This window comes from Macrobrachium rosenbergii, chromosome 46, assembly GCF_040412425.1.
Source record: "Macrobrachium rosenbergii isolate ZJJX-2024 chromosome 46, ASM4041242v1, whole genome shotgun sequence".
NCBI lineage: Eukaryota > Metazoa > Arthropoda > Malacostraca > Decapoda > Palaemonidae > Macrobrachium > Macrobrachium rosenbergii.
The window spans coordinates 51727954-51741438 of NC_089786.1; the positions used below are offsets into that span (position 1 = coordinate 51727954).

At 39.8% G+C, this 13485-nt stretch overlaps 2 protein-coding genes across 2 annotated transcripts; one reads left to right on the top strand and one right to left on the bottom strand.

Annotated features, from left to right (window-relative positions):
* Nucleotides 1–1558: 1558 nt before the first annotated feature.
* LOC136830081 (uncharacterized protein DDB_G0281497-like) lies at nucleotides 1559–8063 on the bottom strand. Its single transcript, XM_067089273.1, has 3 exons — nucleotides 6557–8063; nucleotides 3864–5147; nucleotides 1559–2683 (listed from the first exon to the last, which is right to left on the bottom strand). The coding sequence occupies exons 1-3, from the start codon at nucleotides 7036–7038 to the stop codon at nucleotides 2545–2547; spliced, it is 1905 nt and encodes a 634-aa protein (XP_066945374.1). The 5' UTR covers nucleotides 7039–8063; the 3' UTR covers nucleotides 1559–2544.
* A 1964-nt stretch (nucleotides 8064–10027) lies between these two features.
* Nucleotides 10028–12377, top strand: LOC136830082 (AP2/ERF domain-containing protein PFD0985w-like). The gene has a single exon (XM_067089274.1). It carries the CDS (start codon nucleotides 10562–10564, stop codon nucleotides 11957–11959), a length of 1398 nt encoding a protein of 465 aa, XP_066945375.1. The 5' UTR covers nucleotides 10028–10561; the 3' UTR covers nucleotides 11960–12377.
* The last annotated feature ends 1108 nt before the right edge of the window (nucleotides 12378–13485 follow it).

Sequence of the window (13485 nt, forward strand, 5' to 3'; positions counted from 1 at the left end):
GTGTAAACATCAAACTCAAGGTAAACAATGCGCCCGAGGTCATTCATTTCCTCCAAAATGACCCTCGAGGGCGTAATGGTCGCCCTCCACTCCTTCTCCCCTCCCGTCCCTCATCGAACTCGGGAATAACTGAGGAAGGCAGAGGGAGAAACAAAGGAGAGTTGATTTACGTCTTTCTTTTTGCTTGTTCGACAAACAAAGGGCTCTTGTGGAGTCCCTGCTGTCTCGTGGCGTGTCAAGCGGACGTAACTCCACCAGTTACGGGGCTGTTGAAGTTCTCCGTGACCCTGGGGTATTATGATGACCTTTGGAATAAGTTTCTGGGAAGGGTTTCATATCACAGGAGCCTTTCCGAGGGGCCTTATGCACTTGTGGGCACAAACCATTGCGAGAGTTTGACTAACGCCTCCGCCTTATAGATAACAACCTGTAGGGGGTTTAGTGCCGTCAATGCACCTCACGTGGTGCACTGTAGGCATTACTTAAGGGTCTTTGCAGTGTCCCTTAGGCCTCTCGCTGCAACCCCTTTCGTTCCTTTTACTGTACCTCCGTTCATATTCTCTTTCTTCCATCTTGCTTTCCTCAACCCTCTCCTAGCAATTGTTTCATAGTGCGACTGAGAGGTTTTCCTCCTGTTACACCTTTCAAACCTTCTTACTGTCAATTTCCCTTTCAGCGCTGAATGACCTCATAGGTCCCAGTGCTTGGCCTTTGGCCTAAATTCTATTCTCTCATAGATACAAAGCATTGCCGACACACACGACAAAATCTCTGGCAGTCTCGTCTCAGGGACAGATAGTCACTATAAGACCCGAAATCCAACATAATCACAAAAAATGAATCAAGACGCCCTCCATCTCCTATTTAAGCTATTTCAGGCTGCCATCAGGTTAATGACGATAATCACGCAGTGTGTTAGTTTATGTAATTAGAGCAGGTTGTCGTTACCTGTCACATTATCCTAAATGACGGGAAATTAGGGTGGTGTGAATGAAGATTATGCAATTGGGAGCCATTTTCCATACTAATCTAACGGGACAGGCTAATACTTACTGTATGCGTAAATGTGATCATTATGAATATAATGTATTCTTTCATATATATAGAAATAGTATCTGCAGAATTTTGTATATAATAGTGAGGAAAATGTCACTAACCACATATTACCATTAATGATGACATAAGTCAATCCTTGATCATTTAGACACCGGTGCTTATGACTGCAACAGGCATAATTTTCAGGTGATTATCCCAGATATAATTAGACTTAACAGTTCTGAGATGATGAAATAATTATCTGTTAAATTGGCCCCCCAGATTATTTTGCTGCAAAGACCCGTTATTTATAAGATGTTGGGACTAATTATCTGAGCCTCACCCAGAGTTATTTGGATGCAAGGAATGTGTTTATCATTCCAAAAGAGAACAAAGATATATTATATTCTGAAATAATTTACGCTTTTTGCAATTTACAAGTTGCCTCAGAAATATAAACTAAGGTAAATGTTTTAAACTCACTGTATGTCAGCTAAGGTTTATCAGTATTCAGTGCATAAAATCATATATAAATTGGCCGAGATTATCTAGCTATGAACAACTGTCTTGACCACACTAAAAGGTAGAAAAAATTGGTCATATGGCCTTCTGAAATAAGCCATTTCTGTAGCTTGAAATGTAACCCAAACAGTGTTATGGTAAAATTAAACATCTGTGACCACTTCTCTGTCCTTTATTGTCAATCATTGTACAAGGAATTGTGAGATATAGATTTCAGTGATAACTAGACCAAATTTAAACTTACTTTTGGTAGGGTAATAAGTACCTGGTTTACACGCTGAAATGACCACAGTTCTAACACTAGGCAACACTTGGCAACTCGCAAATTATCTGCCCAAGTTGCCATTAGTCACTAGCAATTAGATTCATTGAAGCTGAGTCAGCTTATTGTAAACTTCACAATAAACGTAAAAATTAACGACTCTAAATACCCCCACATGCCTGTTATGATTCTGACACGTGAATGAATAATGGAATAATGCCCGCTTTGTCATTTGTAAGGTTACAGGTTACTGGCTGTGTGTAAGAGAGGAGAAATGAAAGTTATTGGTGAAAGATCTGAATCATCCTTTTCTATGGTAAAGCATCTTCCATATTGACTTATAGCAACGCTGATCCACTTGTCCACCGTTGGAAAAAAATTGGCTTTACCTCGAAATAGCAATCAAACTGTGGAATGGAATGGAATACAGAGTTTAGGTCAAAGGCCAAGCACTGGGACCTATGAGGTCATTCAGCGCTGGAAAGGAAATTGAGAGTAGGTAGGTTTGAAAGGTGTAACAGGAGGAAAACCTCAAAGCAGTTGCACTATGAATCAATTGCTAGGAGAAGGTGAATAGCAAGATGGCGGAAAGAATATGAATGAGGTACAGTAAAATGAATGAACGGGGTTGCAGCTAGGGCCCGAAGGAACGCCGCAAAGAACCTCGAGTAGCGCCTACAGTACTCCGCATGAGGTTCACTGACGGCAATACCCCTCTACGGGGACTAAACTGTGGAAGAAGAAGGTGAACAGATAGGAAAGAGCAGACCACACTGCTGCTTCGTCAGCGCCATTTTTGCGAAGTCTTCGATGTCAACACCTTTCTTGCCCAATCTCTCCGACTCTCTCCGATGGGCGACGAAGCTGTTGATGAAAATGGTGAAGAAAATTATTGATAAATCTGGAAGTAAGAGACAGATTGAAAGAGAAATCGTAGAATTCTATCGTTAAGTTCTTCTAATAGAATTCTATTAATTCTATTCGCCATTAACCTTACAAATATTTTAAGAAGGAATACAAGTATTATTTTTATGATATATAAAAATGTATTGTCTACTTCGAAAATAGAGATATTTCATGAAAAATAATGAAGAAAACTATTAGTAGATTTAGAAATAAAAACAGATTAAATAGAAAATAACAGAATTGCTTCAGTAAGTCCTACTGACAGAATTCTATATTTCCACTAACATACAAATGTTCTAAGAAGGAATATAACTATTGTCTTTATGCTATATAAAAATTTACTGTCACCTCGAGAATAGAAATATAGATATTTCACAAAACAGAATGATAATCATCTCCAAGCTTTTCAATAACAGTTCTGATAAGTCTATGAAATTATTTTTATTAAAAACTGTCAGTAACAGTTATTAATTTCGTGAGAGATTTTATGTTTCTACAATTTAATTTCCCAGGTTTTCACTCGTCTTCCCCAATTTAGTTACCTATTATTAAAAATATTAATCCCCATTATCAGTAAACAAGTAAAATATTCGCCGAAGTTTCTTCGGCGCAATCGAGTTTTCTGTAGTGTATAATCAAGACCACCGAAAATGGATTTATCTTTCGGTGGTCTCGGTATAATGCTGTATGAGCCGCGGCCCATGAAACTTTAACCATGGCCCTGTGGTGGCCTATCCTATATCGTTACCAGAAGCACGATTCTGGCTAACTTTAATCTTAAATAAAATAAAAAACTACTGAGGCTAAGGGGCTGCAGTTTGGTATTTTTGGTGATTGGAGGGTGAATGATCAACTTACCAATTTGCAACCTTCTAGCCTTCGAAGGTGTTAAGATCTGGGAGCGGACAGTAAAAAGTGCGGACAGAATAATGTGCGGATAGACAGACAAAGCCGGCACAATAGTTTTCTTTTACAGAAAGCTACTAGGTTTTTAAAACTAACAATTATGTGTATAACGGACTATTCAGGGCCTAATGTGACTCTCATATAAATAAAACATCACGTTATTTAGCCTGAAAAGCAACAGAACCTCACTTTCTCAAACCGTAAGTAAACTGGAAAGGCCGCAGCTACTCACCTTGCAAGCATCATTACCCAAGAACCCGTCGCTTCTTCTTCTCGCAACGACTGACAAAGTTTGAACCACAAACAAGAGGAGTTGGAAGAATTCACACCACGGAGCAGCCATGCCTTCATCTCGCCCATCACTCTCGCCGAAATTTCGGGAGTTTTGGCCCCCCTCAAGAAAGCTTTGGCATCACTTTCAGTTTGGCCCAATGTGTTCTTTTGGTCTTTCGCTGAGAATCGTGGTGAAAGTGGAGGCTTTCCATCAATGGCGTTCTTCATCTTCTTCTCAATCTTCTTCTTTGCTTTCCGCCGAGTAATTTTGCTTTCTGGCGAACCGAATGATGATTGTGAGAGAGTTTGAAAGTTTCTCTCACTGGTAATTACGCTGCTATTCTCCTTTAAATTGTTGTTACCAAGCTCGGTTATACTTTGGAAATCTCGTCTTCTGAACTGAGTAGGGCTAGGCCTACTTTCTGAGCGAGTTTCAGTGGTACCATTAGTCTTTTGTGCGTGATTCTCTGAGGCAGAAGTCCAAGTTCTGTCAATCTTTATAGGCCTAGTTGCTCTTCCTGTGGAATCTTGAGAATCAGTTCCTCTTTTGGTATAATTCCCAGAAGGCTTAGAAGTCTTCCTTGTAATGTTCTTAATAGAGGGTAGTGGGCTATCTGTATAATCCTTAATAAGACTATATGTCCTTCTAGTAGGATTTCCATTCAGTCCATGCTCCTTCCCTGAAGGATTTCCATCATTCCTATGTGCTCTCCTTGTAGGATTCCTAGGCCTACTGGCAAACCCTTTCTGCTCTTCTTCCCTGATCAGTTTCTCAAGCAACTCATCTAGGCTTAGAGTGGCTTCTTTCATCCTCACAACCTTCCAGGTGTCCCTCATGGAGGAGGAGGAGGAGGAGGAGGAGGAGGAGGAGGAGGAGGAGGAGGAGGAGGAGGAGGAGGAGGAGGAGGAGGAAGAGAAGGAGGAGGAAGAAGAGGTCTCTCGTCTCCTCCTCCCCGGAATAGGAGGCGGCAACATGACGTTCACTTGAGCCGCGTTGTTGACGTTGAGGGACAACTGAGCGTTGTTGTTGGCGATGTTATTGTCCGTGTTGACGTTGTTGTTATTGTTGTTGTTGTTGATGTTGTTGCTGATGTTGACCACGATGCTGAAGACGGTCAGGCAGATCGAGAGGAACGCCATCTGGATGAGGGAGCTTCCAGCGGCGTCGGCCGCCGTCGGGCACTGGACCTTCTTGGTGCCTCCCACGGGGATGTACATCATGCCCTTGTCGCTTCGTCGAATCCTGGGGGAGAAATGGGCATAAAGATATTTATTAAGCTTCATATAGCTGTGATCTATAGCAAATTTGATACTGAAATTGGATAATTTGTTTCTATAGGCCTAAAAGGAATGAACAATAATTTAAATAGCTATGATTTATAGCCAATTTGATACTGAAATCTGATAGTTTGTTTCTGTAGGCCTAAAAGGAATTAACTGTGCTTCAAATAGCTATGATTTATAGCCAATTTGATACTGAAATCTGATCATTTGTTTCTATAGGCCTCAAAGCAATTAACAATAATTTAAATAGCTTTGATTTCAAGCCAATTTCATATTGAAATCTGATAGTTTGTTTCTGTAGGCCTAAAAGCAATTAACTATGCTTTAAATAGCTATGATTTCTTGCCAATTTGATACTGAAATCTGCATTTTGTTTGAGTAGGCCTAAAAGGAAAGGGCGCTTTCAGAGATCAGAATATTGAACTTTTGGGAAACATGGTACCAATCAAGCTAAAATTTAGTATTACCATCTGATTTCTAATTGATTTATAAGATTTACTCTCAAATCGACAGAATCTTTTAGACAGCTATGTTGTCATACATTACAAGTGCCTTTGTAAACTTCATTTAACTTCAGGTATGATGGCTTGTTTATGACCGAATTAGATAGAAATGTATAATTCAATATGTACTGTAGAATCTGATTGCATCAGTTCATCCTCTTCTCCAGAAAACTATAAGTTGTAACAATGTCGCTCTAGAATGGGTTTGGAACCTTAAGAAAACACTCTTTTTATAAAGCATATTCTGAAGTATATTCTCAAGAAATTATTTTGAAAGTGATAAGTGCTGAGTCTTAAAATAAATCTTTTTTGGTAATCTTCCTATTACCAATAGATGTTCATGGTAATAATATTAATGATAATATTGATAATATCACAAAATAGCCTTGTAAATAGAGTCCTTTCAACAACGCAAATCCACATATTGATGCAAGAGCAAAGAAAGTCAATTGCCATTATAACAAATGAGAGAGAGAGAGAGAGAGAGAGAGAGAGAGAGAGAGAGAGAGAGAGAGAGAGAGAGAGAGAGAGAGAGAGAGAGTGTGTTCAAGGAAATATATACAAAGAAAGGCAGGCAAATGGAGGCTTTCACGAACAGACATAGACAGTGAGGCATACAGACAGAAAAGACAGTTAGACAATGACATTCATGGACAGACACAGACAGGTTAACAGACATTAAGACAGACGAGCCAAGCAGATAGCGACAGGCAGAATCAGAGAGCAAACTGACAGCGAAAGACGACGGATAAGTAAAGTAACAGACGGGAAAAGACAGATAATACGGAGATATTCGGGTGAATGCGGACAGAAATTTCCCCTACTCTTGGGTTTTGAAGGCTGTCAATTACTTATCCTTACTTACCTTCCTACCGGATTGTCCGTGGCGTTAGGCGAATAAGACCTAAGACCTTGACGTACATCCAAGGTCAAGGGAGCCCCCTCCTTATCCGTCAAGTCCCTAAAGACCTCATGAACAGCGTCAGGTCCTGTGACGTGACGGAGGTGCTGCCGAAGGAGGGAATCGCTGCCAACTGTGGTGGACTTCGAGGCGTCTACGAGTTTCTGGTGGGCTTCCCTGTGATGGAGGAATGTCTGCAGGAGAATCGCTTGATAAACTTCGTTCTTAATCATTTCTCGAATTGTTCCTTCGGGTATATTATCCTCGGCGCCGGCAGAAGCTGCGTGTTTACCGGAAACCTCCTTGATGACTTTTGCGACGCAGGCATCTCTAGACTCATGTAGAGCACTTCCGGCTTCGGGCGCTATAAACATCTCTCCCGACAGCGCAGTTCCAAACGAAAAAAGGACGAATACTAACACACACTTCACAAAAACTACGGTCATTTCCGTAACGAGCGAATAAAAACACTTCGCGATTATTTAAATCCACCAACAAAGAAGAACCAAAGTAGTGTTACGAAGCTTCGTAACGTCAAACGATCGCACGGCGACGCAACTCCCGAGTTTCTAAGTAGATGTTACGATTTCGAGGTGACCTCATTTTAATAGTTCCGCCGGTTGCGCAAGAACTGTCCGAAATGCCTTACTCGTTAAGTGGGTAAGTGAGGAATTTCTTTTGACTGGAGCAAATTCCTGCTGCGGTGGCGGAGGTGTGTGCACGAACGTGTGGAATAACACAATTGTTAGGTTGGAAACTCCTCATAATGCGGTTCCCGCGCAATAGTCACGGATAATGTCTTCCAGCGCACCAAGTACGGCGACCGTTATTCTTGTGACGCCAGTTTGTTGATTTAATTAACCAATAATTACACGCTGACAGCACATAAAAGTTTCTTTTTGTGCTTCTAATTGTTGCATGGAATTAGGTTAAAATTTAGACTTATGAGCCTTCCTCTCTCAAACTAAGGAAGACTAGACCTAATGTCACCAACTCTTTCAAACTGCAAAGATATAGAAACGCCAAAAAACTATTTATAACCATACGCAAAAACAAAAATTACTAAAATAGATGGTAAAACCATACCTATAACAGTAAACTCAAATAACAGAGGAACAGGAATCCGTGCGTGAACCCCGCCATCAGCTCTATATAGGCTAGACCTATAACACCAACCTCCACACGTCCAGTAATTCGATAAACCGCGTCTGCAGCCCCGACCTATATAGTTAATGTCATGAATAATGTGTTCTCGTCCGCATGACGATATCACGGCGAGGGAAGCCAACAGCAGCAGCAGACAGCAGTAGACAGCAGCTGTCGGAGAAAACCGTTACTTTACTTCCATCCGCGAGTTCATAGAGGTAACGGTCTTCCTGGCTGCGCGCCATCTTGGTGCTGGTGGTCAGCGGATATGTGCTGCAAGTTTTATCGCACTTCTTGCGGAACACAGACTCTCTCTCTCTCTCTCTCTCTCTCTCTCTCTCTCTCTCTCTCTCTCTCTCTCTCTCTCTCTCTCTCGTGATACAGACGCCTTTGCTCACATTTCCTGAAACAAAAAGTAATGAAGACAGTAACGTTATATCCCAGAATAAGCGCGACTGCTCTAAACCAAATGATTAATAGACCTATCCTCAGGAGCCAATCCCTCGAAGCAGATTAGGCGCATTTGTATATCCGGAATCTTGGCCCACGAATAGAAGAATCTCGTAGGCCGAATTCCCCGAGAGGAAACTAGACGTTATGAGAGCGTTATGTTATTAACGATGAGTGATATGCAACCCGCGTGGATGCGTAACGGTTGAACGTATCGGATGTTGACTGAGATTAGCCTACATGCAGACCACACTGGCTTCCATTATGGAGGAATGATTACTGTCATTGTTCCACTGAAATACTTCGCCCTAAAAATGGGGACACACTTTTACTTTGCATAGATATGAAGATATTTTTAAGCCAAGTCTGGATATGAGGATACAGTCTGTTGTTACTTTACAGAAAAATGAAGACTAGCGTGAGATAGGCTCTTGTACTTGGCTTTTAATTATATATTAGACTCAACTCGACAGCGAAGTCCGGAAGCACAGGCAACCAAGTGTCTCTTTCTAGCCCAGTCTTGAAGAAATAACGGAAAATGAGTGAAAATAACAGGGAGAGAGAGTCTGTACGGTGACAACTTTCTTCTACTTCTCCTCTGCGAGATAGGCCTATGCCAGTCTTCAAACTTCAAATAATTCCAGTAGAAATTCTAACCCATCACCCTAACGTAACTCTCTCTCTCTCTCTCTCTCTCTCTCTCTCTCTTTAGAAAATAAGAGAGTCAATTTGTTCAGCAATATCTTTCTTCGTATTCTTCATCTGCGAGATAGGCCTGAGTCAATCTTCAAACTTCTAATAATTCCAATAGATATTCTAACGCATCACCTTAACCCCCTCTCTCTCTCTCTCTCTCTCTCTCTCTCTCTCTCTCTCTCTCTTCTTTAGAAAATAACAGAGAGAGAGAGGGAGTGAGCTTGTTCAGCAATATCTTCCTTCTTCGTATTCTTCATCTGCGAGATAGGCCTAAGTCAATCCTCAAACTTCAAATAATTCCATTAGATATTCTAACGCATCAACTTAACGCAGCCGCCTCTCTCTCTCTCTCTCTCTCTCTCTCTCTCTCTCTATACAACATACCAAGAGCAGTCATAAATCTTTGTCGCAACGTTCAATGCATAGCGGATCGCCTCAACTACGGTAGGTAACGGTACATCGGCAATCCCCGTTTTCTATAGCTGCGCCTCGTTTTCTATAGAGACAGGCAGTAATTCAATATTCACTGTGACGAGCAGACGTGTTTGTTTTTTGTTGTTACAGAATGTTATAGTTTCGTATAACATTTGTCGTATGTTTCTGTTGTGAATAGACTTTTTGTTATGGAATTTGACTGGTTATTATTTTATAATATTAGTTGTAGTATTTGTCGTGGACAGACGTGTTTTTGTTGTAGATTTTTATAGTTTGTGCTATATATTATTGTGAGTAGAAGTGTTTTTTAAATATATTTTTATACATTTTTTCTAAACGTGATGTATATTTTATTGTGAACAGAGGTCTTTTTTTATAATTTTATAGCTTGTTATAGCGTTTGTTATATATCATTAATGTTTGCTATTTAATTCGTTGTATAATTTTGCCAATTGTTCTATATTTTGTTTAAAATATCGATATTTCCTCTGAATTTTATAATATATTTTACCGTTCGTTAAAAAAATCTTTAAATTATACAGCTCGTATGAAATTTGTCTAGAATTCTTTCAATTCTTATTTGCAAAAATGGAAAAAACCCCTAAGGGGGGTATTGCCGACAGTACACCTCATGCGGCGCACTGTAGGCAATACTTAAGGTTCTTTGCAGCGTGTCTTCGGCCCCTAGCTGCAACCCTTTTCGTTCCTTTTACTGTACCTCCTTCCATATTCTCTTTCTTCCATCTCACTTTCCTCAACCCTCTCCTAACAATTGATCCATAGTGCAACTGCTTTGAGGTTTTCCTCCTGTTACACCTCTCAAACCTCTTACTCTCAATTTCCGTTTCAGCGCTGAGTGACCTCATAGGTCCCAGTGCTTGGCCTTTGACCTAAATTCTATGTTCAATTCAGTTCAAAAATGGAAATAAAAATTAACTGAATTGGTAAATATATTACATAGAGAAGCATTTCCAGTGACAGCTAAAATTAAATTTACATAAATGCATAAAATTCTATTGATAATTGATACAATACAATTGTGTTTCAGTGAATAATAATTAGATATTCTATTTGCAATGAACAAATTGCTCAAGGAATCTTCTGATAAGCTTAAAACTGATTTGAAGAATCTATAGAAAGGCCAATTTGGAAGTGACTGAAAGTTATATAGTGGTATAAAGCCCCCGATATGTTATGAAAAAAACATAGAAAACTCGATTTATAAAACATTAAACTAGCAAAATGCTCGGAATTGCACTGACAAGGAAAATCTGGCATCTCTACGTGACGTGGGCAGTGCTGCCATCCAGTGTGCTCCCCATCTCATTACACGCCAACGCATTGTTCTCCGTCCCTTTCAACGGTAGACTGCCTCCCCTATATGAGCTTCCATTACCGAAATCCATACCGCAGGGGATAATGAATATAAACCACAATGGCGCCGAGAATGAAAGAGACGAACGGTTTTTCAATGGTGGGTCCGTGTCGGGAGGGTTGGCAGCAGTGGGAAGGTTAGCAGGAGCAAGAGGTGCCAACCTTACGGACTCTGCTTCGGGAAAATTAGCTGAGGAAAGCAACGCCAATTTCGCCCGCATCCTCTCGGGAAGGTTGGCAGCAATGAGGGGGAGATTGCAAGGATCACAAAATGATAAACTCAGCGAGAATTTCATTATCCAGTCTGTTGTACAGAATGTTCTCGTGCAGGCGTTGGAAGAACATCGGAAGAGACACAATACATTAAAGGAAATGGTAATGAGAGGGAATTATAACTTCAATATACACAAGAACTGGTTTGTTTTCAGTGATCAGGAAAATACGAGGTTTATCCTAAATTCTTTGGGTTCAGATAGCAATAATGCTGACAGTGTTCCTCCATATGCCTTTGGAGACAGTGAGATCAATGGTGAACAACACAATATGACAAGAATTTTGATGAAAGATGATGTAGGCCCACAGAAAAAAATAAATAAAACATTTAATACTGAAGATGGCGATTCTGCACTGCCAGAGAAGTCCCCAGAAGCAATGAACACCAATAAAAAGTGGTTAAAAACGGCTGATTTCAAACTCCCCAGCGTCCAGCAGGACAAAATCGAGAAGAAGAATCATCTAAGAAAAGATTTCAGGCCACTGGTGAGGAAGAGACGAGACAACAAGGCCATAATGTACCTCCCCGTCGGAAGCACCGGCCCAGGACCAGGCAACTGCCCAGACTCCGTAGACGCAGCAGCCGTCAGCATCTCCCAACTCGTGTTCCTCTCCCTCTGCCTGGGAGTCTTCACCGCCGTGGCCAACGTGGCCAACAACATCAACAACAACAATAACAACAACAACAACAACAACGACAACAACATCAACAGCAACAACCTGAATTTCGCCGCCAACGCCAACGCCGGGAATCAGATCACGGTTCAGATTCCGCCTGGACGGCGCAGGAAGCGGGATTTGATCCTTAGTACTGTAAGAGACAGGATTCGGAGGCGGGTTCAGTTGGCTGTGGGTGAGATTGTGATGACTAGAACGCAACCCCAGAATAATCCCGTTTTCTTTTACTTACTGCAGAAGAATCCCGTTTTCTTCGACTTGCTCAGTGCTAAATATAAGGGTTATGCAAATTTATCTATTCACAAAACAGTTTGAAATCCAAAATATTTAAACTTTGAAAGAAACACAATCTGTTTATTGGCTGTGGGTGAGATTGTGATGAACAGAACGCAACCTCAGAATAGTCCCGTTTTCTATAACTTATTGCAGAAGAATCCCGTTTTCTTTGACTTGCTCAGTGCTAAATATAAGGATTATGCAAATTTATTCATTTACAAAACAGTTTTAAATCCATAATATATAAACTTTGACATAAAAAACCTTCTGTATAAGCCTCAATAAATTAAATAAACAAAAAGAAAACCTTTAAATTGTTTCATTCAGTAAATTGACTGCAACTTAGCAACAGAAGCGAGTCTCTATGGAAAATCTACAGTATATCTCTTCTTCCGGCAACAACGAGCAACCACCTGATTATTATTATTATTATTATTATTATTATTATTATTATTATTATTATTATTATTATTATACATCTGGAAGAAGTGACTGATAATTATATTTGCATTGATAGATAGTAATGAAGCTTGCTATTGTTATTATTGTTATTATTATTATTATTATTATTATTATTATTATTATTATTATTATTATTGTACATATAAAAAATGCATCTGGAAAAAGTGATTAAGATAAGCAAGTACACGAAAATAGAAATTGATAAATAAATATGACCAATAAAGAAAAATGAAAAAATGTAACAATAAAAATTGGCTAACCTTATTGATTTTTAATGCCTCGTAAGTCTAAGATATTCCACAGGTATTTCTACTCTCTCTCTCTCTCTCTCTCTCTCTCTCTCTCTCTCTCTCTCTCTCTCTCTCTCTCTCTCTCTTTCATTGATACTACCTTAAAATGAATTCATATTCTCTCTTTCTCTCTCTCTGTCTCAAAGCTTAACTATTCTGAAGCCAAATGATGATGAGAATTCTCTCTCTCTCTCTCTCTCTCTCTCTCTCTCTCTCTCTCTCTCTCTCTCTCTTTTTGATAGTACCTTGCAAAGAGTTCATATTCTCTCTCTCTCTCTCTCTCTCATTGATGGTGCCTTGAAATGAATCCATATTCTCTCTCTCTCTCTTCTCTCTCTCTCTCTCTCTCTCTCTCTCTCTCTCTCTCTCTCTCTCTCTCTCTCTCTCTCTCTCTCATTGATAGTACCTTGAAATGAATTCATATTCTCTCTCTCTCTCTCTCTCTCTCTCTCTCTCTCTCTCTCTCTCATTAAAACCTGTTGTGGGAAGAAAGTGTTTAGGGAACGCATCCCGATCGTCAACAGATGAATGTTTACCTTCTGAGTTGGGCGTAAACTATCTAGTCTATGAACTGAGAGTTTGGTTACACTGAGGTTCCAAAGGCTAAATTCATCCTTTATTATCTTTAGATGTTTACATATATACGCACACATACATATGCATACATACATACATACGTATATGTATATATATAATTGTAACAGAATACTGCATGCATCTATTACATTTCTATTAAATTCAAATAAAATCAATTAAAAAATATTCTAAATGTACGCATATACGCACATGAAAAGAAACCTCTATTAATGTAAC

Bases quoted from the DNA above. Each gene is read 5' to 3' on its own strand.
- LOC136830081 (XM_067089273.1), bottom strand. From the start codon at position 7,038: ATGACCGTAGTTTTTGTGAAGTGTGTGTTAGTATTCGTCCTTTTTTCG. The intron at 5,148-6,556 runs GTAAGTAAGGAT...TTTCTCCCCCAG, and splicing joins ACGGACAATCCGGTAGGAAG to GATTCGACGAAGCGACAAGG. The intron at 2,684-3,863 runs GTGAGTAGCTGC...TTTCATCAACAG, and splicing joins TGGGTAATGATGCTTGCAAG to CTTCGTCGCCCATCGGAGAG.
- LOC136830082 (XM_067089274.1), top strand. From the start codon at position 10,562: ATGCTCGGAATTGCACTGACAAGGAAAATCTGGCATCTCTACGTGACG.